The sequence below is a fragment of the Brienomyrus brachyistius genome, unplaced genomic scaffold (assembly GCF_023856365.1).
Source record: "Brienomyrus brachyistius isolate T26 unplaced genomic scaffold, BBRACH_0.4 scaffold35, whole genome shotgun sequence".
NCBI classification, from domain to species: domain Eukaryota; kingdom Metazoa; phylum Chordata; class Actinopteri; order Osteoglossiformes; family Mormyridae; genus Brienomyrus; species Brienomyrus brachyistius.
The window spans coordinates 1,394,924-1,416,765 of NW_026042310.1; the positions used below are offsets into that span (position 1 = coordinate 1,394,924).

Sequence of the window (21,842 nt, forward strand, 5' to 3'; positions counted from 1 at the left end):
TTACACACATGCAATTCTCACATCACAAGGACTGCGGTACTCAGTTCGGTTGAGATCGGGCTTTTTCATACCTTCGTATGTCTGAACATTATACGGAAGTGTACAGTATTTCTAAAAACAATCTTATCTTGTAGTACAGTTCTGCTATTTTGAAATCTCCAGCAAGTTTCACAATGAATGTATGTTCCATTTTAGATTCTGACCAGATCGTGCAGCTCTACATTTTGTTCACTCATCCATTATTATTACATTTTATTATTATTTTTTTTTACTTCGTGTACCACTGAGCTTTTTCAGGATAGTGGTTCCCTTTTGTGTTTCAGAGGCAGGTTATTTGCATAACCAAAATCAAGGACGAACACATTTACAAATCCCGCCCGGAGTACCAACGGAGTACCTCACCTGGTTTAGTTCTTCGGTACTTGTACTGAACCGGAAATCAATGAGAAAAGGAAATTACAGGTTCCAAAAGTTCAGTAGCTGGTGCAGTGGAGAAGCACCCTCAACAAGAGACAATAAACTGGAAACAGAGAGAGGTATAAGGAAAGGAATGCCAATGGATTTTCACATTGAAATATTTACTGAAACATTTAATACACTTAACTTCCAACATTTTAATACACAAAAAAAAAAAACAAAAGAGAAAAAGATCTACAGGAGGTAACACATAATTGCACAGCACAGATACAAAAATGCGTCCGGCACGGCCCTTGCACACCAAACAACACGCTGTAGTGCAAAAGCTCCTTCAGTAAAAAATATTATTTTTTATTTTTTAAGAAATACCGTCTACATGAAAACTATTCATGGACCACCTGCGAAACAGTGCAAGTAAGAACAGAAGTCAGCGTCAAAATTGACAGTAACGTAAATCAGAAAAAAAATAATAATAATTTGGAGCTTACAAATCAAGGGTTTTCGGGGGGTGTGAGGGATTCAGTTGCCGTCAAGTTTAGCCATTTCCTGCACATAGATGCCTATGCTCTCGCTGTCGAAAAGAACGAAGTAGACCGTCTTGATCGAGGAGGACATCGTTGCCATGAAGTAGCTGGAGATGGCCTTCAGGATGACCTGGGCGGCCGTCTGCTTTGGGAAGCCGTTTCTTAAAAAAAATAAAATAAAAGAACTCGGTTAAATTCCTAATTGGCCAACTTTATATAAACAAAAAACTCAGGCTTATGTTTCTTATTGGCCAACTCCATTGATGCAAAATCCGGGGGTGTTTCTCAATATGCATACGTGACCCTACTTGTGTTCTCGCGTACCCTTATTATGTCATCTTCCATCGTCAAAGACCAGGTCCAATACTCAGAAACAGAAGTACAGAGGTTGGTAAAAATGTCATTCTAGCTGCGTCCCAAATACACAGGTTGCCTCCTCGCCAAACGAGGGCCAATCCCATGATTCATTGCACCCCAAGTTCGTTCTTGGGAGACAAGTTAGCAAGACGGCTCTTGCCAAGACCACAAGTACGATCTTTCCGTTCTTGGTATTGAGAAACACCATTTAACTCCATTAAAAATAACTCCGGGTTATGTTTATTGTCCAACTCCATTAAAAGCAAAGAAAAAACAAAACTCTGGGTTATGTTTCTTATTGGCCAACTCCATAAAAAAAACAAAACTCTGGGTTATGTTTCTTGTTGGCCAACTCCCCAGGAGCCCAGATCTCTGTGCGATGGGGGACATCTATGGTCTTGATAGAGACCACACTAGATCCCAGATGCCGTCCTCTCCCTACCTGCCGCTGCCAATAGAGGGGAATGCCACAGACTTTAGCTTCTTCTCGTCCGCCAGTGCCAGGCAGTTCTTCACCGTTTTGTCTAGCAGCTCCTCGCATTTGTCGGAGCCCCAGCCCGGACTGTTACAGTGGATGACGAACTTGGCCGGAAGGCCACAGCCAGAGGTAAGCGCCGCTGAGGATGGGATGTGGGAATTCGACACCGTCTATCAATACTCATGTATAACATCCAACCATCCACCCATCCATCCTATTGTCCTCCAACCACTTCTCCAGTATAGAGTGATAGGGACGATGGGGCCAAGGGCCTGGATAGAGGCGATTTTAGGATTTTTTTAAGGTGGGGGTGCATAAGAGGGACCATAATTCATACAGAGGGGCCAATCTTATCGTTAGCCAATGACATGTTTTGAATGGCTGAGTGGACAAGGGAGCGGGCACTCAAGGAACCAATCAGATGAGGCCCCGCCCCTGTAGACACCCTCCTAGTCCTGGAGCCTACTCCACAGAAGAGACAGGTCTACACCAAAGATGTGATTCCAGTCCCCTTACTGTCATTCATAGTCTCATCCATTTTGTCGGTGTTCGGCACTAGTCACTGTCACCGAAGGACTAATATTGTTGGCACTATTAGGAAAACATGCAAAACCAGGGCCCCCACATTCCGCTCCTCATAATTACCTCCTGCCACCTCCAGGGGGCCATTCTTCTTGCGTAACTCCTGGACCGCCTCCCCAAACTCCTTGCCGCCCTTCTTCTCCAGGGCACTCCCTGTGAAGAGGGCATTCCTGGGCCATTAGCTTGGGGGCGGGGCAGGGCACCGTGGGGCTGTTGGCGAGCAGACTGCGAAAGCAGCCCCCATGTCGGGAGCACGGCTCTACAGCGGGTGGGGCTACTTGTGTTTCTCAGGCCTCTCTGGACGGCTCTCCGTCTGGGGTCGGGGGTCACGCAGGAAGTGCCTATGCCATGGACACGACACCTTCCCGGCCTTACTGGTCCTTGGTATACCATTTATGGAGTATCAAATGGAGGCCAATCGGGTCTTAGCGTTCGGACGGGGTATGAAATGGAGGCCAATCGAGTCTTAGCGTTCGGACGGGGTATGAAATGGAGGCCAATTGAGTCTTAGCCTTTCAATAAGCTGTCTTAGAAGACGCAAACTAACGTCCAGAGAGGGGAGAGAGAGAGGGGACATGCAGAGGGGCGGAGCTTGCCCAGTGAGAGGGCACGCAGAAAGCTGGGTGACTGCATGTTAAAATGGTGCTCCTGCCTTCTTTCTGAGTCAGTGGGACGTCAAGCATTGATGCATATTCTCCCGACCCCCCCCCCGGAAAGGAAATCAAATGCATGGGAAGACCATGAAACCCACAGAGCCTCGCAGACTCACAGCCAGGGCTGATAGAAGGATTCTGACCTTATCGTTAGCCAGTGATACGTTATTGGTCGGTGAGTTACAGGGGAGGGGCTACCCCTGTAGCCCCGCCCCTGTTTGCATCTCTGCTACCAGCTGGAGTTAGCGGGCCTGAGGAAGCATGGGCAGCAGGCGGAGTGGGGCGAAAATGCATCATGGGAAGCCCGCGCAGGGCACACAGAACCCCCACCGTGACAAAGGCTCCATTTACCTACTTCACCACCCGTGTGGTAGGTGGAATTGGTCGGGTGAACTACAGCGTCGCTGTCGATGGTGGCAATGTCAGCCTGCACAACTTGCAACTACAAACGACAATGACAGGCAAACAAACATGGCATCAAACACTGTGGGGGAGAGAGAGAGAGAGAGAGCGCAGAGGATGGGGTGGGGGCACGACGACGACGACAACAGGAGGAGGGGCGGGGGGATGCTTCCTTTAGAAAGCGCAGAGGGAGGGATCTGGGGGCAGGCGATAGACCAGTTAACCTGATGGAAGGTGGTAACTCAGGGTGATCGAACGGACACTGGTGTCAATGAAATGCTGACAGGCAGGAAAACGGTCCACAGAGGTTTGAGGAAAATCCTTGAAATCTGAGACTGACTTTACCCTTGAGACAGATGCATACTGCGAATCACACTGCCTTTATTTAGTCTTTCGATGCAAATTAAACGTTTTGCGACTCCAATCACAACACTGCTTTCACGAGTCGTGAAGCCAGTACCTCCTGGTTGGTTTTCAGGGATTCTATTTGTTTAGTTCGCTTTCAAACTAGTGGGTGACAAACCCAAGACCTCCTGGTTAGTTTTCAAGGATTTTTTTTTTGTTTTGTTCCGTTTCGTTCATTTTCAAACCTTTGCGGCGTGACTGAGGGCCTCACCTAGATCATCTTTAAGGTCAATGTCAGCATTGGTGGGATTGATTACACCCTCCACGTCAAAGCCAGCCAAGTTACTGATCTCACTGTGAATGAGGTTCAGCTGGAAAGAGAGCATGCAGTGGGGCAGGGGGGGGGTGGGGGGGGCAGGAAGCAGAGCGATTAGAAAAATCACCACGCAGGAGCTGATTCGAGTTAGAAGGTACGGAGAGCATGAGCCCATGCATGGCAGCCCTGGCGGGGTCGTGTTAAGGCTCCCTATGTCGTGACCTTTGACCCCTAGCGGAGGTCGCAGTCCATCCGCTTCTGTCGTACCTGCGGATGATCTAGACCTGTGGACGGGATTGGGTGAATAAACCATGCCCATGTGGGGAGTCACGTGATGTCAGGGGACGAGTCGCCATGCAGCCCGGGTTGGACTGGGTCTTAGCCCCGCAAAGCAGCCCCCATTCCGGCAGCCGTTTAACCTACAGCCCCTTAACCGTGAACCTGAACGGTAGCCGATAGCCATCCGTCACACACCCACTGGAGTCAGACATTCATTAATGTCTACCTCTCTAATAGGCTTGAAGAAATCACAGTTCGTAAAACCTAGCTATAGCATAATAGAACAGAACAGTGATACTTGATTAATTTCTCTTTTCGCCTACCCTATCTCGCTCTCCATAAAACACTCAGACACATATACAGATAAAGCTTGGGGGGGGGTCACAGTGCAGGGTCGGCCAGCGTGCAGTGCTCCCGGGTCTGGGGGTTAAGCGCCTTGCTCGGGGGCCCAATGGCGGCATCGGACTGCTGGCTCTGGGATTTGAACCAGCGACCTTCCGATCACGAGTCTTAACCCAATGAGCCACATGTGCCCCCCCCCCCCAAAATGATGGCAAACCAGACCCACTCTAAAGAAACTGAGAAGGAGCATTAAGCTCTCAAGGTCATTTCTCAGCCAATACAAAGCGTAGCTATACATGAGGACACGTTTATAGAAGTTTGACTGTAAATGTCAGGAGGTGGAGATTAGAGAGAGAGAGGGAGAGAGAGTGCATGTGTGAAGTTGTTAATCTGTCATCCGATCACCATGAATCTGGACTTTGACTCTTTCCTTATCTCCAAGCTCGGCCAAAATCCTGCAAGGAAGATGCATTAAGAACCTGAAAATGGCCACCACATGATGTGATCGTCACGATTTTGCGGTTGGCCTTGAACACATTGTACAACATTCGGACATTTTCAAAGCTCGCAATCACATCCCTCAAGAAAGGGGCTCGGACTTCGGCACTCTGACCAGTCGTCAAAACGGGTCAGGAAAAACTGGGACCTGCTTGCACTGGGATCTGAGGTTTCTGAAAAGCGGAGATGTTGAGAAGATTAAAAAAAAGCACCACAGGACACGTTGATCCTGCCTTCAAAGGAAAGAACAGAAGGTCGTTAGATCAAATCAGGGGAAAATGTTTCCCAAGCAGTGTAACCTTGCCTGCTTCTTGTGAATTAAAGCACCGTCACTGTGGCCTGAACCCTCTATGCCCATTTTAAGTACACAACAACTTAAAAAAAACACCATTTCCCACAATGCAATGCCCTACCACTTTCCCCTAATGCATTGCTGCAGCTACACCAATTTTCCCCCATGCTGCTGTTAGTGTCATGTGTGCTGTGTGGCCATGCCCCCTCCCCTTATCAATCACATCCACTCTGACTTCCATACATTCCCTACCAGGCCACAGTGACGCCAAGCTGTGAGGTCTGGACCACGCCACAGGTCATCCTGCCATCGGAAGCAGCACCATCACCCTCCTGCCCTGACATCAGCAGTGAAAACTCCTCTGGACATTTTGCATTTACACTCAGACTTTAACAGTTTGGACTTTGTTAGACTTCCTCTGCTGGTCCAGGGAGGTTGAGCTCCCCCTTCGATTCTGCTTCCTCCCAAGGTTTCTTCCTTCTAGGGAGTATTTTCTTGCCAGTGTCACCTCCGGCTTGATCACTGGGGGCTTTGGACTAGGATAATGTAAAGCACACTGAGACAGTGTAATGTTGTGAAAATCCATTGTACAAATATAATTTAATTGGACTGAACTGCAACATGACTAACAGGACGGAACATTCTCCCCCAGCCCTAAACATACGCCTTGGACAGCAAAGTGTTAGGGGGGGGGGGGTGGCGTTTATAGACGAACTCCAGTGAATAACACTTACACATTGTATTTTTTGGCATTAACGGAGGAGAAACTGCAGCGGGACCAGCAGATTGGGTCTTTGGAACGATACGCCATTTCTGACTATCATATAGCGCTTACGCCTACGGCGAACAGATGGCGCCCTTCCAGCTCCCATCGGACAGCCGTACCGCGCTCGCGGTCTTAGCGCTGAGGTAACGCTTCACTTAACGTCACGTGGCGTGAAGAACCAGCCGACGCTACAAGGAGAACCAGAGCTTATGAAGCGTATGGACGATACGCACGCGATATGCACTCAATGAAGCTACTGCTCCTTTAACTGGACACACAATTTGAGCCCTGATGTTCATAGAGCAGGATGGTGCCTTTGCAACACCGATAGGGATCAACCAAGGCCAGACATATGTGTGGGCTAAGTTGTAGGGGGGGGGGGCAAATTTAATTCTGTTCATTACAGAAGCATTTTAGCCCAAACAGCGTCTCCTGGGATGAGGCCTCCAGCCTCCAATGGCTGTGAAGCAGACTCTGGTCACGCTCCACTTGTAGCCCTCGCGTCCTCGAACCAGCAGCCACCGTAACACGGCCCTAGCAGGCAAGTCCGGCAGTACCTTCTGCCCCAGGAAGAGGCTCTTGGTGGACAGGATGGTGAAGCCGTTGGCCGGTGTTCCCTCTGTGGTGCTGTCCGCACTGGCCGTTTTGCTCGTCTCTCCCTGCTTCTTCTGCGAGGGACAGACAGAGGGCACGACCAATGGCTGAGCGCCTAAGGCGGTACCAACGCCCTACCAGCCACGCCCCCTCCCACAGCGGACTGGCACAACAGCCCGCGGTGCTATTTCTGTGGCTGGGTTTCCACAAGCGAAACCTGCGACCACTACAAGAGTCGGCTTTTGGGAATAAGCGAGTACAGCTGTTAGAGTGTATTACAAAGCAAAGTGGAGGCGAAAGCCTGGGAAAGGTCACACCTGTCATCTTAGAAAATCTACAGTCTATGTGCTCATATTCAGAAAAACTGAGAACTTTGCTCTCTATCCAGGGGGTATATACAAGGGCGGGACTTCAGGGGCACTGGCCTCAGCTGAAAGCTTATTGGCCCCCAAAGTGCCCCTCACCTGTCACTCACCTACCTGAAACAGAAAAGATGGCCGACAACGTCTGTATAAATTACGGCCCCCGTTATGCCCCACCTCCCACTTTAAAAAAAAATCCTAGCACTGCCCCAGCACCCATTCTTCTACATATCTGTGTGTTGTTCTGAGGGCAGGACGAAATACGATTGGTTCGGAGAGAGAACCAATCAGATTGTAGAGGAGGTGGGACCAAGACATGCTTTGAAGTAAAATTTCCATGAGCGTATATTAGCTGAATATACCAGAGCAGTTTTCGATTTTCCCGCCCCCCCCCTACCTTCCTGCCGGCGCCCTTTCTACCACCAGCTTTCTTGGGGGCTGATTTCTTTGCGGTTGACGCCTTGGACTTCTTGGCGGGTGGGGGGGTGATGATGGCCTCCAGCTTCCCTTTAGAGCCCCTCTTCTTGGCCAGCAGCTCTGGGTGAATGTTGGGCAGGACACCCCCTGCCGCAATGGTCACACCCTTCAGCAGCTGTTTTCGGGGTCAGGGGTGAAACATGGCTCAGTGAGCAGTTTTCATGGATGCCCGGGCCAGGTGCACACGTGAACGAGCGGATTGGTGCTCGTTTGCTTAAGTCTATTCTTACTCTCTGGCTCACAGTGCTCAGGGGCCGGTCCCCGGAATCGGGGCAAAAACTATGAAAGCAGTTTGCTCAACCCACGGTTTGTCAGACCTCTTTTATGATTAAGACGATAGGGGATTGTTTGGGGCCCCCTTAGCGACTAAGTTCAGAGGACAGTTCGGACACCGTACGAATTTACCTGACACAGCATGTTACTCTGCTGTAAGCTTTTAGTTAATTCTTAGGAAAAAATATTAGGATTTCAAACAGGCATTCACGGAGGCCAGCTAAAGCAGCACACAGGACCCGAAGGTGGACTCACACCTGGTTGAGTTCCTCATCGTTGGCGATGGCCAACAGGATGTGTCTTGGTGTGACACGGCCCTTCTTATTGTCCCGCGCCGCGTTGCCTGCCAGCTCTAGGATTTCGGCTGAAAAGACAGGAGTGGCAGGATTAAAACCCATTTAATAGCAAATGAATGACGTCACCTGACCGCCTGCTGTTGTGGATTTGCACCCCAGAAGGAAAGAACACTATTAAATAATTTGTACCATAACATCTTTTCACATGAGATAAAGAAAAAGTAAATAGTAGCTCTATTTAGAGTAAAAGGAAGATTAAAACTCAAGGACAGAACAAAATCATTTTGTGTTTTCTTTCGTAGCCCTTTAATACCTACGATTTGAAAATAAAAAGCCTGTTTTTAGCTGCCACAAAAGCATTTTAAGACTTATGCTTGAGACCAAACAGCCGGCTGGTGTGCGGAACCATTCATACCCGTTTACCAGCACTCTGGTAAACTGTATGGGGCCGCAAAGCACGGAGCCCCCTGTTGACCACAAACAGTCACTACAATAAATATTAAAGCTAATCTTCGTTATTTGGGAGGCGCTGAAGCTAGCATGCTCCACTAACCAGCTCGCTAACTATGACCATATGATTCTATGTGCTAATTATTTATTTTGTTATTGAAATATCTGGGGGCAAAGTCACTTTTTAAGGAGGGGGGACAGAAATAACAAACCGATCCTTGACATAATAGTGTATTTACAGTATAATGCACACGTGAGGATAACCAAAATTAATAATCACTCTGATTCACGTATGAAAGTAAGCGATCAGTCACCTGTGAGGTACTCCAGCACGGCTGCCATGTAGACGGGAGCCCCCACGCCGATGCGGTACTTCGGGAGGCCTTTCCGGATGTAGCGCAGCATACGGCCCACGGGAAAGATGACGCCGGCCTTGGTGGACCGCGACGTCTTTGTGGTCTTCTTCTTCCCTCCTCTGCTGGACATGGTGACGCTGCCGGTCCGATGCGGGAGAGAACAGAGGCGCGTCACGTGGTCAGCCTGGATGAAGGGTCTCTCTTTAGACTACGGCAGCTTAGGTTAATACGACGACCAGACGGAATAGAGGGCACGGAATAATATATGAGAAATCACCCAAAACACGTCTTATTATTCCTACCAATTATTACCATTTAAAATAGTAAATCATATGTCCTAAGGCATTTAAACGTGTACTTTTAATATATTATAACCCACAGCTTAACCCTTCTTAAAAAGTTCTAATTAATTTGGTTTAATGCGCAAAAACTGTCGCGGCATTAAGAACCGATATATATACCGGTGAATGTACAGAATTGGGATTAAATGTCATTCATAAACTTGGGAAGAGTTACCCAATAATTAATTATCATATATAATTATATGTTATATTATATTATATTATATTATATATTATATTATAATAATACAATGACAAAGATACAACCGTGCCTCTTCATTTCAGTTCATAATTAATTATACGCCCTTTAAAACTACTGTTGGCCTTTCTGGAATGGATGCCCGCGGCAGTGTCAATCTGGATTTCATTTATTTCACTTCTTTTCCCTTTTATTTACTGCACAGAAGACGTCTTCGGCGTTGGTGACCGTCCCCCGTCCTGTGCGACACTGTCACCGAGGCGCTCTCCTCGTCCACGGCGTGATTTTTTAATTCGCATTTAATACTGATAAACCCGGCTGTCGCGACAGCTTTGAAACACAGGTCTGATCGCCCGGCTTAGACACAGAATCTCCTAGCATCTAAATGATTAAACATTAAACATTTAACCTTAGCGGCGTAAAACGTCTCAGATCCCACTGCGTTTCCTTCAGCCCAGCAAACGCAACGTATCACTTCCCTCAAATAAAAAAAATACCATTTAAGTTATTCTGGTGCCGTACACTGATTATTTCGTTGTGTTAAGAAAAACACAATGTTAAAGGTTACCGATGCAGGACAGTGTTGTAAAAAGCAAGACATGCCTGCTTTATTTAATTTATAAGCGTGGCATTTTTGCCGATGGCAGTGATAGTCTCTCTGGATTATGCGTTTTCTGTTTTTGTTTTATGCAGCGGTGTTGCCATCATAACGTCACGAAGCTAACTAGCCTAGCCGGATATATACATTTTACAATCCGTACGGCCTCCGCCTGCGATTATTAAGGAAACGGACGCGGAAGACGCGCTCAGGCGGAGCCGCTCTTCCCCGCTGCCTAACGCGTGTAAATGAGTGTCAAACGCCGTCAATTACTTACAGGACTGAGCACGGCAATATGTCTACTGTCTTCTGTCAGCTCCAATATAGCGAGCCTGGGCAGTGTCTCCGACTCCCACAATCCACAGCGAGCGCAGTCACCGAGCCATGCGCCAGCCGCGCCGGGGCATATGGCTGTCCGGGGCCGCGTACGGACGCAGAAATGCAAAAACTATGTCTTTATTTTCAGCATGACCATCACATCCCGATGGCCGTGCATGCCGGAGATCACCATCCGCTGCGCACGCCGTTTTCTTTTTTTCAGGCGACCACCGAGTAGTACGCGTCCTCTTAATAATGTGCCGTTTCCTACATTAAAATCCATTTCCTATAATATTAATACGCGTACGCTTAGGCTAGGGCTCGTGAAATTGTCAAAAATTGCACTTTTCAAAAAGTCATACATTGTGCAAACCTATCTACTGCATTCTTAAATTAATTAGCAAGTAGTAGGTGAATAATATAGACTTATAGTAATATGGACTAATAATATAGACATCTGTAACGTTTTTGCATGCATAACCACCTGTTCAACGTGGTAAATAGTAGCCTGACCGCCTGCTGTTGTGGATCTGCACCCCAGAAGGAAAGAACACTATTAAATAATTTGTACCATAATATCTTTTCACATGAGATAAAGAAAAAGTAAATAGTGGCTCTATTTAGAGTAAAAGGAAGATTAAAACCCTCAAGGACAGAACAAAATGATTTTGTTTTCTTTCGTAGCGCTTTAATACCTACGATTTAAAAATAAAAAGCCTGTTTTTAGCTGCCACAAAAGCATTTTAAGACTTATGCTCGAGACTGTTTCAGGGCTTCCTCTTCATGAGGCAACCAGCCGGCTGGTGTGCAGAACCATTCATACCAGTTTACCAGCACTCAAACCTCGTATCTGCCTTTCGCGCCAACAACGCATTTAATAAAGCAGAATTCAGCTGAGCGTAATTTACATATTTTCCCGTGCCTATCGCAGATATTTGCTATTTGTAAATTGATTTACGACAATTGGCACAAAATAAATTATTTTGAACCAATAAGTTTGAGGTTGAATAAGGCGAAATTTTATTTTAAATACAAACCTTGAAGAGGAAAGTCAAGTTTAAGATTACAGAAACATTTCAGCGAGTATTTCTTTCGCTAGAGCTCCAAATTATCGGAGGGGGGGGGGGGGCAAATAAAACCTAATCCAATATTGGGTGGTGCACGTTTCCCCCGTCCCCCTACACACATGCCAGACGACAGCGTTAGCGCGAAGTATCCTAGTATGAACTCGCTATTCTTCGAAATGCTTTGTAGTGGCAATATTATAACACTAGAGGACACTGTTGCTCCCTTTATCCCAGCAGCGGCAAATAATACAGAACAACAGTTTGTTTACATGTTACATGCGGAACTTAAAAGGTAAAAAATGTAAGTCCTAATGTAAAACTGATAACGCATGTTCCACTTGTTTCTATCTAATAATTATTTTAATTAACAATTAGTAAGAAGACTACGTATCCTTATATATTCAACAGTTTTCCCCTATACTTTTCATATATTTCTCACATGTGATATCATTAAATAAACGGTTCCAATTACACGAATGGTGACCAGAAATGGTAACTAAACATTAAATTACCGACCATGTTAGATGTGTGGATAACTGCTGTTAATCCTCCCCCCCCCCTGGTTTCCTTTTTCCTACGATGTACAATCTCAAGCGCCCAAGCACTTACGTAACTCGTGGTTTTGTTACGGACGTCTCTCTTAAGGGCAGAGAAAATATTCCGTGAATGCGGTTGAAGAAGTTAAATTACAATGCAAAAAGACACGACTGTTTTTTTTATTTATTTACTTCATTTTTAGATCGATTCTCAGTTTGTGGTGAAAGGGCATAAACACAAAGGGAGTTTGCCTTGTTGTCAGCTGACCGTTGCACAACGAATGGAAAGCTGAAGGCGGCGTGTCCGATGTCCAACTATCCGGTATTCATAATTTCATATAGTTAAGAGATCAACAGTTCCAACCAGGACCAAGTGTTAGGGGCTGATCGCCAGAGGACGGTAAGAACAGCCCTTCGCGTTCTTGCTTTATCACTAATCTATACACCATATCTCGGCGTTAATAATTAACGTTTTGTGTATGAGGAGCAGGGCGAAGTTAACGATAAGGATGTTTTCACTGGGTCTAATGCAAACACTGGACATGTACATGCAAACGCTAAACGCAAAGAAAACATGTACGCTCTTTGTGCCGCTTTATTGAGGGCTATATCACTTGTACGCACGACTGCAAGCATGTCGCAGGTTTTTAAACGTTGTGCTCGGTGACAGGAATGCAGGCGACGTGTGTGGGAAAATAAACGCAATGGTTCATGTGAGGATAATACATCGGTGTTTGTCAGGGAAAATAATTAGTGATGGCATCCTGTAACTGCGATAATCTTAAATCCGCGATGGCTATTATTAAATTCGAAGTTTAATTAAGCGAGTGTTGCCAGTTGCTTGCTGGGTATGATGCGCTTTTCTTCTTTGGAAGTTTCCTAAAAAAGTGCGTCTTTAAAAAGTAAGAAAAGACAGACGCCTTTAGTAACAGATGGTTCCTTTCTTCTCCGGTTAAACTGAACGATGTACCTCTTGTCATAGCGGACCCGGAAAAATGCTGATAACTTTCATTATTGCCGTAAGCAGAGTTAAGAATGAATAAATAATCTCATTATTATTCGGGGCTGGTCTTCTGTTATCCAGATGAAAGCCCGTGCGTGTTTGAAGCTTATTATTGATGGGATCTGGACTTATAAATAACGTAGCACATCGGCATAAACTTAACTGATCGTAATCGCAAACCTGAGATCAAAAGATGCCTGTTATTATTGTTTACAGTGTATGAAAGCAAATTGCGGGATACTTAAGGTTCAAGATTCAGTGTACAGCTCAGTCGTGCTTAATTCATTACAGGTGCATCAAATGACAGTGGTCCCGGAAAGTGGGACCTACGGACTCTCTGCTAGGTAACCCGTGAACAAGAAAACTTATCGCGCACTTCGGTTGAACCCTTATACCCTATGTAACCTGACCAGCTTTACCAGACATTCAGCTAGGCCTATATCAACTGATACCGCACGGCTTTGACAGTCGCGCTGAATAAAACATCACAATAACAATAGCAATAAAATATCGTATTTTAAAGTAAATCAAACGGTGCATTTGCGAGTAATAGTAGAAATATTTTTCACTTTCTTATTTGCTGGTTTCCAGTCAAACTAAAAGACTCCAGCTGACCTCATTCTAGAAAACAATCAAAATATCAGATGCTGAACGCTGCCGTTATGTTGGTTCTTACATGAATCATTAATTATTCAGACTTCATTGAACTTCATCCATTAGTCATGCTCACCATTACACGTACTGCTTCATATTTAATAATAATAATGTTTAATAAGAAAATAGTATTCAACTATTATTATTTATCGAATTTGTGTTACTTGAGGTTCTTTATATTTATATTTTATACTATGACGCTTAATTGTTTCACATCTGGAAATGGCCAAGAAAATTCTTTAGGTGAAATGGTAAATGGACTGTGTTTATATGGCGCTTTTCTACTCCTACGAGTACTCAAAGCGCTTTACATTTTAAGCGTGCGTAGGGTGAAGCGTGCGAGCTGTTCATCTCTTGGCACGGGCTAACAGGTACACAGTTCCTGCTCAACCTCTGCTCTTAATTGCCTTTCTGATGCGATATTCAGATAGAGGACCACGTCACGTTTTCAGAGCTAAATCGAGCACCGATTAAAATCCATGCGGGAATTTGACCCTTCATATAAAGCGTTGGTTAAGCTCTCAGTGTATTCATAGTGCAGACACCCTCATCGCTGAAAGGGACATCTACATTAGTCTGGTTAAAGTAGTGACATACCTGCTCAGCTAGACTAACGGCTTGCAAGAACTGAATTGTGCCAGGATTGTAGTTCACGATCGCTGTTGTGAAGGGATTGATTTAGTAATTTTTTCACAGATACAGAGACACAAAACATGGCTGGTTCCTTGGATGGCCAGAGGACTCACAGAGCGGTAAGGCATTATGTTTTGTTTATATATTGCACACAACAGCTCATATGTCCCAGAACAACAACAACAACATGCTGGAGTGTGGCGTCGGGCATTGTGGGATTGACACCCGACAGGCTGCCACCGCGATGCCGCTTGCTGCTGCGGTTAGGGCATTTATCACGCTCACTTGTTAGCTTCGGGTTTCGCGTCAGACTTGCGTGGCGGGATTTTTTTTTTCTCTCCACTAAGACGCCACATAAATCTGGGAGAAACTGGCAACTCACCCGTGCTTCAATTGTCATGTGACTGTGCCAGGAGTTAATTCAGGGGGAGCAAAAATGCCAGGGTTGAGCAACGTGTGCATGCATGTACCTGCAGGAGCCTCGCGACACCTAAAGAAACCCCTGTCCTCGTCAGGATGTGACAGTCCCTTTTGGGCCCCTGCCTGTGCAAATACGGTGGCTGGCAGAATGATCATATCACTGTTTGCCCTCAAGCGAGGCCTTTACCCTCCTGTGCTGGGGGCATGCCAGATCTGAGACTTTGATTTGTCACATACATGCATGTAGTGGCCAGCAGTGACATGAAACTGGCACTAACCTCAGGCAAGAAGGATGACAAGGTTAACAATGTTAACGAAATAAGTATTGAAAATGTGGAAATCTATAAAATGTATATGAAAGATAAAAGAAAAATTGAGAAATTGTTTAAAGCGCAGGTTGTAGCCATAGTTTAATTTAATTGGCGGTGGTAACGATTCCAGTGGCCAGAGGGTTAGCAGTTTCGAGCCCCAAGCTGCACTCTCCTCTGTACGTTTGTTACTCAGAGGGTTAGAAGTTTCGAGCCCCAAGCTGCACTCTCCTCTGTACGTTTGTTACTCAGAGGAAGGCAAGACTGGACATGTGATAATCAATTCCTACATACCTGAAGGTGAAAATAAAAATAATATCTTTTTTTTTTTTTTTTTGGGAACCTGTTGGTCATGTGACTGTCTAGACAGTGTGAAGGATCATGGGTAACCCACACAGCGGAGTAGTGATGATCAACTGCTGGACTACATTTAGATGTTCAGCTTTGAGCTCCACTAGTCAGGGGAAGTCCGGGCAAATCCAAGGGCCCCTAGGAGGATTCGGGGGGCGAAAAAATTTTGAACTAATTGGATCGGTCTGGGTTGGGGTTCCAAAATATCTAGCATACCAACACTGTGCTGTTTCTCCCAACATGTTGCTGTACGGCACTGTTTAAAACAGGCCTATTGTTGGCACATCACACAGCAGTACTTATGGAATATGTACTTTCGTAGATCAGTTTAACTAATCCGCCTGTTACCGTGACTGGTTTTTGGATGGAGTTATGTGACTGCAGCTGTAAACGCAGGTCGTGCTCCCACAGCCTTTTACGTGGACTCGGCAGTTGCAGTCCTGTAGGAGACATGGCAGAGCCACTAACTTCCATGTACTGGCCTTCAGGAACATTCCACGGGGCTCTGGGACTCCGTGAGGAAGGCCGCCTTCGTCATAGGATCCAGCCTCTTCTTCCTGGCCGCGTTCCGGAACTCCATCACATGGTACGGAGGGAGCCAGCGGGCGGGATGTGAATTTGGGCCGAACATGCGAAGGCTTTTACCATTTCTGTGTAATCAATTCCCGGAGAGCGATTTTTTTTTTTTCTGTTTTTGTGGGAATTCAGTAATGCTCCTCACCATGAGGGCTTGTATGTAGATGTACCAGCAGTGTTGATGTGAAAATGGCTTAATTTACTTCTCTGTCTCGCATACAAGGCATCTGCAGAGGTTCTGGGGGGCGTCTGGAGACTTTTGGCAGATGCAGTGGACTAAAGTTCACGCACTGTTCGGTGGACGGGAGTGGGCCTTGTTCTTCGTGGGTGAGTGAAGCTCAGCCGGCACCAGAAGATAGACATACAGACCAAGGAGAGATGTGGTGTATTTATGTATAGAACAACAGCATAGGTGTAGGTTATGGATGGGATGGGGCCTAATAATCAAAACTGGCCAATACAAACCCCCCCCCCCCCAACCAATTAATCACGACCTTAAGTCCCTCAACGTTCAATTCAAAGTTCTCCCATTGGATGGGAGAAAAGGTACGGAACTCAAGAAGTTTCAATTTACTTCATATTTTAGTATTACAGTATACATGTACAGACGCTCCTCTACTTACGAACTTTCAGACATACGAATGAAGAGCGCCAATTCCGCCTAGTACGACTTCTGGCCGCTACTCCCGTAGCGTAGCGTGCGTACTCCCAGCATCCTAGTTCCTTGTACTTGCATATACCCTTAAAATGATGTTGAATCACGACTTCCGAACACTTCAAGTTACGAACGTGACTTGTTCGTAAGTAGAGGAGCGTCTGCACGCGCTGAAATTTGAGCCGATCCCGAAGGCTCCAGACACCTTACGCTTCTGAGGTCTCTGTTCTACCTCCTGCCTCAACAAAACTGCGCCAGCTATGTTTTTAAAACCAAACCTAATAAATAAAAGTAAGCTTAACGCATAAAAGGCACCATATCTGAGGTGGCAACACATGTGACTTCATTACTAAGATGGCCTTAACCTCCGCAAACCGGTGAAAATTTGGTCCAGTCGATCGTTCGTTCCTTGCTGAACGTCAGGCAAACGTGCATGTGCGTCTTCTGCATAGGAGGACGTGACTGATGTAGAAATTAGAAAACCAGACTTCTTGTTGAAAGTCTACAGCTCGCGTAACTCTGGGAATATATCACTGTTGCACCCAACAGTGAAGGAACCCACCAGCTGAAATGAAATCCAGTCTGTATGCAGTACCGGTCGAGGCCCATGTGGTGTCCTAGGCGAGCTTCACCACTGGCGCCCCCTGCCTGCGACATAATGAAATTGACTGGCACACTAAGTGCCTGCCTATGTTGTCTATTGGATTGACCGGCATTGTCCGTATGGGTGGGTGAGACTTAGGGCTCAGGAGGTTTCTCCAGGTAAAAGCAACTGTAGAACAGGGGATAATGGAATTAGCAGTAGCTGTTTTACGACAGATGTGGAGGGACTGACGTAGCTGTTAGCCTGACGTAGCTGTTAGCCTGACGTAGCCTCGTGCCTCTGCTGCTCAGGGACCATGTTGGTGCCCACTGTGTCCTTCTGGCTACTCAACGCCCTGTTCCTCATCGCCGACGCCACAGGGAAGCCCAGCTTCATCACCCGCTACAGGATCCAGCAGGACAAGAACAATCCGGTAGGGTCAGGTCAGGCCGCCATCCGACGGCCCAGCCAATTTATCGTCAGTAGGATGATCATCTGGAAGACCATCGCAAAGGTTACTAGAGTACCATATATAAAGGGCACTACAGTTCAAACTGTATCCCTCCACAGAGCTGATTAGATAGTGGCCGACAGAATGATAAATCTATCATTGGCCTACGCCCGAGCAGTTGACGAAATAGCGCAGATCTGCTGGTGTAGATTACTGGCCGGTGTGTTCGCCACAGGAATTCTGCCCGCATAAGCAGTATCCGCTCACGAGCGGAAAGTTAAATAAGCAGAGATGCACTTCAGTTAAAGCACGATTCGGGAACGCATTGGTACAAGACCTATAACTGCACACAAAGGAAAAGAGTTTAGAGTTTTAATTTTCTTAATTGTTTTTACCTTCTGTAAAGCACGTTTAATTATCCATGTGTATGAATCGTGCTATATAAATATATCTGGTTTTGCCTATAGCAGACAGAGAAGGGTATGCAGCCAGTGGTATAGGAATCAGGGGATGTGTACCCCCCAATATTTAATTTGGCTTCATTCATCCTCCCCCCATGTAAATCAATCCTTGTATGTAAATTATTCAGTGGTGTCCCCCCCCCACGATCAAACACTCTCCCGTGCCATTGCCTACAGCCTGTAAAAGGGCTGAAAGTGATAAAGGAAATCAGATGTTTAGTTAGACTGTGGCTTTCTGTCACGGTCATGTTTACCATTTTTGATTTTTCTTGGAAAATTGTTATCTGAACCACGAGAGCTCCCAAGGGGGAGAGGGGGTGAGAGGTCAAAGTCTAGTAATGGCTTTACCACCCCCCAGGAGCAAAGGTCGCGTGGGACAGTACTGCAGCCAGGCCAACACTGAAATGGGAAATGATGCATGCTTGAGAATGAAGTCATTTCTGAATTTTTTTTACATGCCCTATCATCAGCGCATGGTTCGATGATGACATATGAAAATATTCACGCCTTGTGGCTGATTCGGGCTCCTCACCCAGTCCACTGGCTTTGTGGATGCTCGCCTGCAGGTGGACCCGGTGAGGTTACGTCAGGCCATCAAGAAGGTTTTGGGGAACCAGCTGTTCCTGTCCGTGCCCATGGTGCTGGTCACCTACGCGGTGATGCAGTGGCGAGGGACCCCCTGTAGCCTGGAGCTGCCCACGTTCCACTGGGTTATGCTGGAGCTGGCTGTCTGCGGCCTCCTGGAGGAGATCCTCTTCTACTACTCACACAGGCAAGGGCCCTTCTCATAAACGGCCATAACAGGATAGTAGGGGAGAGCTCATTAATATTCATAAGTGATGTGCTACCTGATTGGCTGATCAGTAGGATGGCAGGGGATGAAAAATTAATATTCATGAAGAACGCTTTACCTGAGTGGCTGGTCAGTGGGATAGCTCATTAATATTCATAAAGGTAGCATTACCTGCTTGGCTGGCGAATAGGATGGCAGAGGAATTCTCAATAATATACGTAAAGTTAGCATAACCTGACTGAACTGGATGGCAGGGAGAGGCTCATTAGTATTCACAGAAAGCACTATCTGATTGGTGAATCACTGTCGTAGCGCTTCCTTATGAATATTAATGAGCCTTCCCCTCAGAGTTGTCCGTCCTTGAATGGTTCTTCTCACTAAAGCGTTCTTTTGCTTCCTCAGGCTCTTCCATCAACCAGCCTTTTACAAGCACATACACAAGATTCATCACGAGTGGACCGCACCCATTGGGGTGGTGTCCCTCTATGCCCATCCAGTGGAGCATGTGGTGAGCTGGGAACCCGTTTGACGTTCAGTCCCGTACACGCCATCGAGAGACTACGCCAATACGTAAAACATCCGACTGGGCCCTAGATCTACAGTGTCATTCCTGCTCTGATTGGTCCCCAGTTGTCCAACATGCTGCCTGCCCTGATTGGCCCGATTCTCCTTGGCTCCCACCTGACCACCACGTCCCTGTGGTTCACCATCGCCCTGCTTGTCACCACCATCTCCCACTGCGGGTACCACCTCCCCTTCCTGCCATCGCCCGAATTTCACGACTTCCATCACCTCAAGTAAGTTCTGTGGTTACAGCGGTCAGCTGTTCTTATGACCGAAGGAACTCCAAATAAAACCAGGCGACGTAACACATACCGGCAGAAGCAATAAGATCCTGCCTCCATCACAGCCAAGTCTACATTAAATGACAGAAAAACACTGAGTCACTGAGCAGTATATCAACAAACTGTTAAAACCTGGGCGGTGTTCCACGAAACAAGATTTCTCAGTTGGCTTAACTTAAGCTAGGTTAGCTTGGGTTAACTTAAGCTAGAAGTCATGATTGTCCAGTAGGCAGTGACGCCCAAATGAAGCTTCATAAACCATTTTCTGCATTTTTTGACCCCCACTAGATGGCACTCTTGGATTTACTTTGGGACATGGATTGAGCCCATTTTTGAACAGAAAGCACCATCTAGTGGTGCCAGAAAATACAGTAATTGGTTCATGAAGCTTCATTTGGCCATCATTACCAATAGGAATGCTCCTTACCTGAACTCTTATTGGACTCTTATCATGACCTAAATCTTAAGTAAACCCTGCTTTGTGGCACACCCCCCCAGTTAAGATAAAAAAATTTCAAACATTTAAGCACAAAATATTTAAATTAGCTTCACCCAGCTCTCATTGGGTGTTCCATACTGATCTACCGCCTTAGGAGCTAGAGTCGTTTGCCAGTTGTCATGCTCTGCCATGAGAGGGTCACCCAGGCAGACCGACGAGCAAAAAAGCTTTTTGGGGTGGGATGATATGTAAGGTGCAGCTGAAAGCTTAACAACATGCTAATGCCATCATGTAACTCGTCAGCAAAAACCAACGTGGACCGGATCGGTGTTTTTAAATTGGCTTCCGAGCCCACAACATGGCAACCGGTTCAAACTAGACAGAGGCAGGCTATCGGCCATGCATACATGGCGCTGAAGATGAGACTCCGCTACCTGTTCCCCGAAGGTTCAACCAGTGCTACGGCGTACTCGGCGTCCTCGACCGACTGCACGGCACCGACTCAGCGTTCCGGCGGACGAAGGCCTACGACCGGCATGTGCTGCTGCTGGGCCTGACCCCTCTGACCGAGAGCATTCCCGACGAACCCAAGAAGAGAGAGTGACCTTTGCCCTTTGACCCCCTGGCCAGACTCTCCGGCAGAGAGGGAGGCGCCGTCCACAAATCTACCAGATGACCTGAATGGGGAGGACCAGCACTTATGAACAGGACTCCTACATAAAGCTTCGGTTCAACAAACAACTTTACTGATGTTTGTGCTCCAGGGAAAATGGCCTTAATTGTTGTTTTTGTAGCACTTTTTAGTATTGTCCAAACCTTAAAACCTTTTATTACAAAGAAGTGGTCCCTGGACGTACCATATATATATATATATATTTTAATTTAAATACTTCAATATAAAGTATTATACATTTTAAAAGATCCCTTACATTTTAATTATTCTCCTACAACCATGTGGTATTTTCTGTTTATAGACTTGATCAGACATTAAGAATCACCATCAAAATCATGTTAATCTATGTACAATGGTTTGCAAAACAAGTATTCCCAATAGTGATTTGACGGCATACGCTTAACATTCCACTGCTTGCACGGTCATACAAACTAATGTAGCCATGCTAGTTTCTCTTTTTTTTTGTGGTACACTGTTCTCCTGCAACGTTTCAATCTAATAAAGGATTCTCCAGTGCTATGGGAAAATGCAGCTTGAGTATAATAAAAAGGAACGATGCGCAGGTCATACGAACACGAGACGAGACAGTGCAATACCTCACTTAGGCCAGCAGAGGTCACTTTTCCCCACCAAGAGGCACAAACCTGACATGATTAATTCAGCTCTAAGCACTGACCCGTCCAACACGAACAAAGACACAGCAACCTGATTTTTGGTGTTTGTTTTTTTTGTCCATTTTGTAGTTTTTTTTTTATTTATTTATTAAGGAAAAGCATAATTACTACAAATTACAAATGACACTAATAGCAAATCACATGAGCCTACAAAGCAGATATTATGAATATTCAATGATATAATACAAGACCTCATTCAAGTATT

General features: G+C 46.1%; 2 protein-coding genes across 10 annotated transcripts; one reads left to right on the plus strand and one right to left on the minus strand.

Annotated features, from left to right (window-relative positions):
• Nucleotides 1-557: 557 nt before the first annotated feature.
• Nucleotides 558-12,327, minus strand: LOC125721682 (core histone macro-H2A.1). 7 transcript variants are annotated; one of them, XM_048997632.1, is made up of 9 exons: nt 12,192-12,327; nt 9,018-9,196; nt 8,215-8,321; nt 7,605-7,799; nt 6,809-6,919; nt 4,030-4,129; nt 2,422-2,511; nt 1,741-1,915; nt 558-1,102 (listed from the first exon to the last, which is right to left on the minus strand). In XM_048997632.1, exons 2-9 carry the CDS (start codon nt 9,187-9,189, stop codon nt 937-939), a joined length of 1,116 nt encoding a protein of 371 aa, XP_048853589.1. In that variant the 5' UTR covers nt 9,190-9,196; nt 12,192-12,327; the 3' UTR covers nt 558-936. The 7 variants fall into 7 exon arrangements, 6 of the variants coding, with proteins under 6 accessions (XP_048853589.1, XP_048853588.1, XP_048853591.1 ...); XM_048997631.1 differs by lacking the exon at nt 12,192-12,327 and adding an exon at nt 10,475-10,685; XM_048997634.1 differs by lacking the exons at nt 4,030-4,129; nt 12,192-12,327 and adding exons at nt 3,363-3,453; nt 10,475-10,680.
• A 40-nt stretch (nt 12,328-12,367) lies between these two features.
• Nucleotides 12,368-21,490, plus strand: faxdc2 (fatty acid hydroxylase domain containing 2). Of its 3 annotated transcripts, XM_048997639.1 has the most exons (10): nt 12,374-12,518; nt 13,413-13,465; nt 14,472-14,527; nt 15,976-16,073; nt 16,287-16,390; nt 17,613-17,734; nt 18,780-18,985; nt 19,409-19,514; nt 19,637-19,803; nt 20,738-21,490. In XM_048997639.1, exons 3-10 carry the CDS (start codon nt 14,489-14,491, stop codon nt 20,892-20,894), a joined length of 999 nt encoding a protein of 332 aa, XP_048853596.1. In that variant the 5' UTR covers nt 12,374-12,518; nt 13,413-13,465; nt 14,472-14,488; the 3' UTR covers nt 20,895-21,490. The 3 variants fall into 3 exon arrangements, with proteins under 3 accessions (XP_048853594.1, XP_048853596.1, XP_048853595.1); XM_048997637.1 differs by lacking the exon at nt 13,413-13,465 and having other exon boundaries at nt 12,368-12,518; XM_048997638.1 differs by lacking the exons at nt 12,374-12,518; nt 13,413-13,465 and having other exon boundaries at nt 13,929-14,527.
• The last annotated feature ends 352 nt before the right edge of the window (nt 21,491-21,842 follow it).

Excerpts from the sequence above, each read along its gene's own strand:
- LOC125721682 (XM_048997632.1), bottom strand. The coding sequence starts at position 9,189 with ATGTCCAGCAGAGGAGGGAAGAAGAAGACCACAAAGACGTCGCGGTCC. Across the intron at positions 7,800-8,214 it reads ACGATGAGGAACTCAACCAG|CTGCTGAAGGGTGTGACCAT; the intron begins GTGTGAGTCCAC and ends CCCCGAAAACAG. Across the intron at positions 1,103-1,740 it reads CCCTCTATTGGCAGCGGCAG|AAACGGCTTCCCAAAGCAGA; the intron begins GTAGGGAGAGGA and ends ATTTTTTTTAAG.
- faxdc2 (XM_048997637.1), top strand. The coding sequence starts at position 14,489 with ATGGCTGGTTCCTTGGATGGCCAGAGGACTCACAGAGCG. Across the intron at positions 14,528-15,975 it reads GCCAGAGGACTCACAGAGCG|GAACATTCCACGGGGCTCTG; the intron begins GTAAGGCATTAT and ends ACTGGCCTTCAG. Across the intron at positions 17,735-18,779 it reads AGCAGGACAAGAACAATCCG|GTGGACCCGGTGAGGTTACG; the intron begins GTAGGGTCAGGT and ends GCTCGCCTGCAG.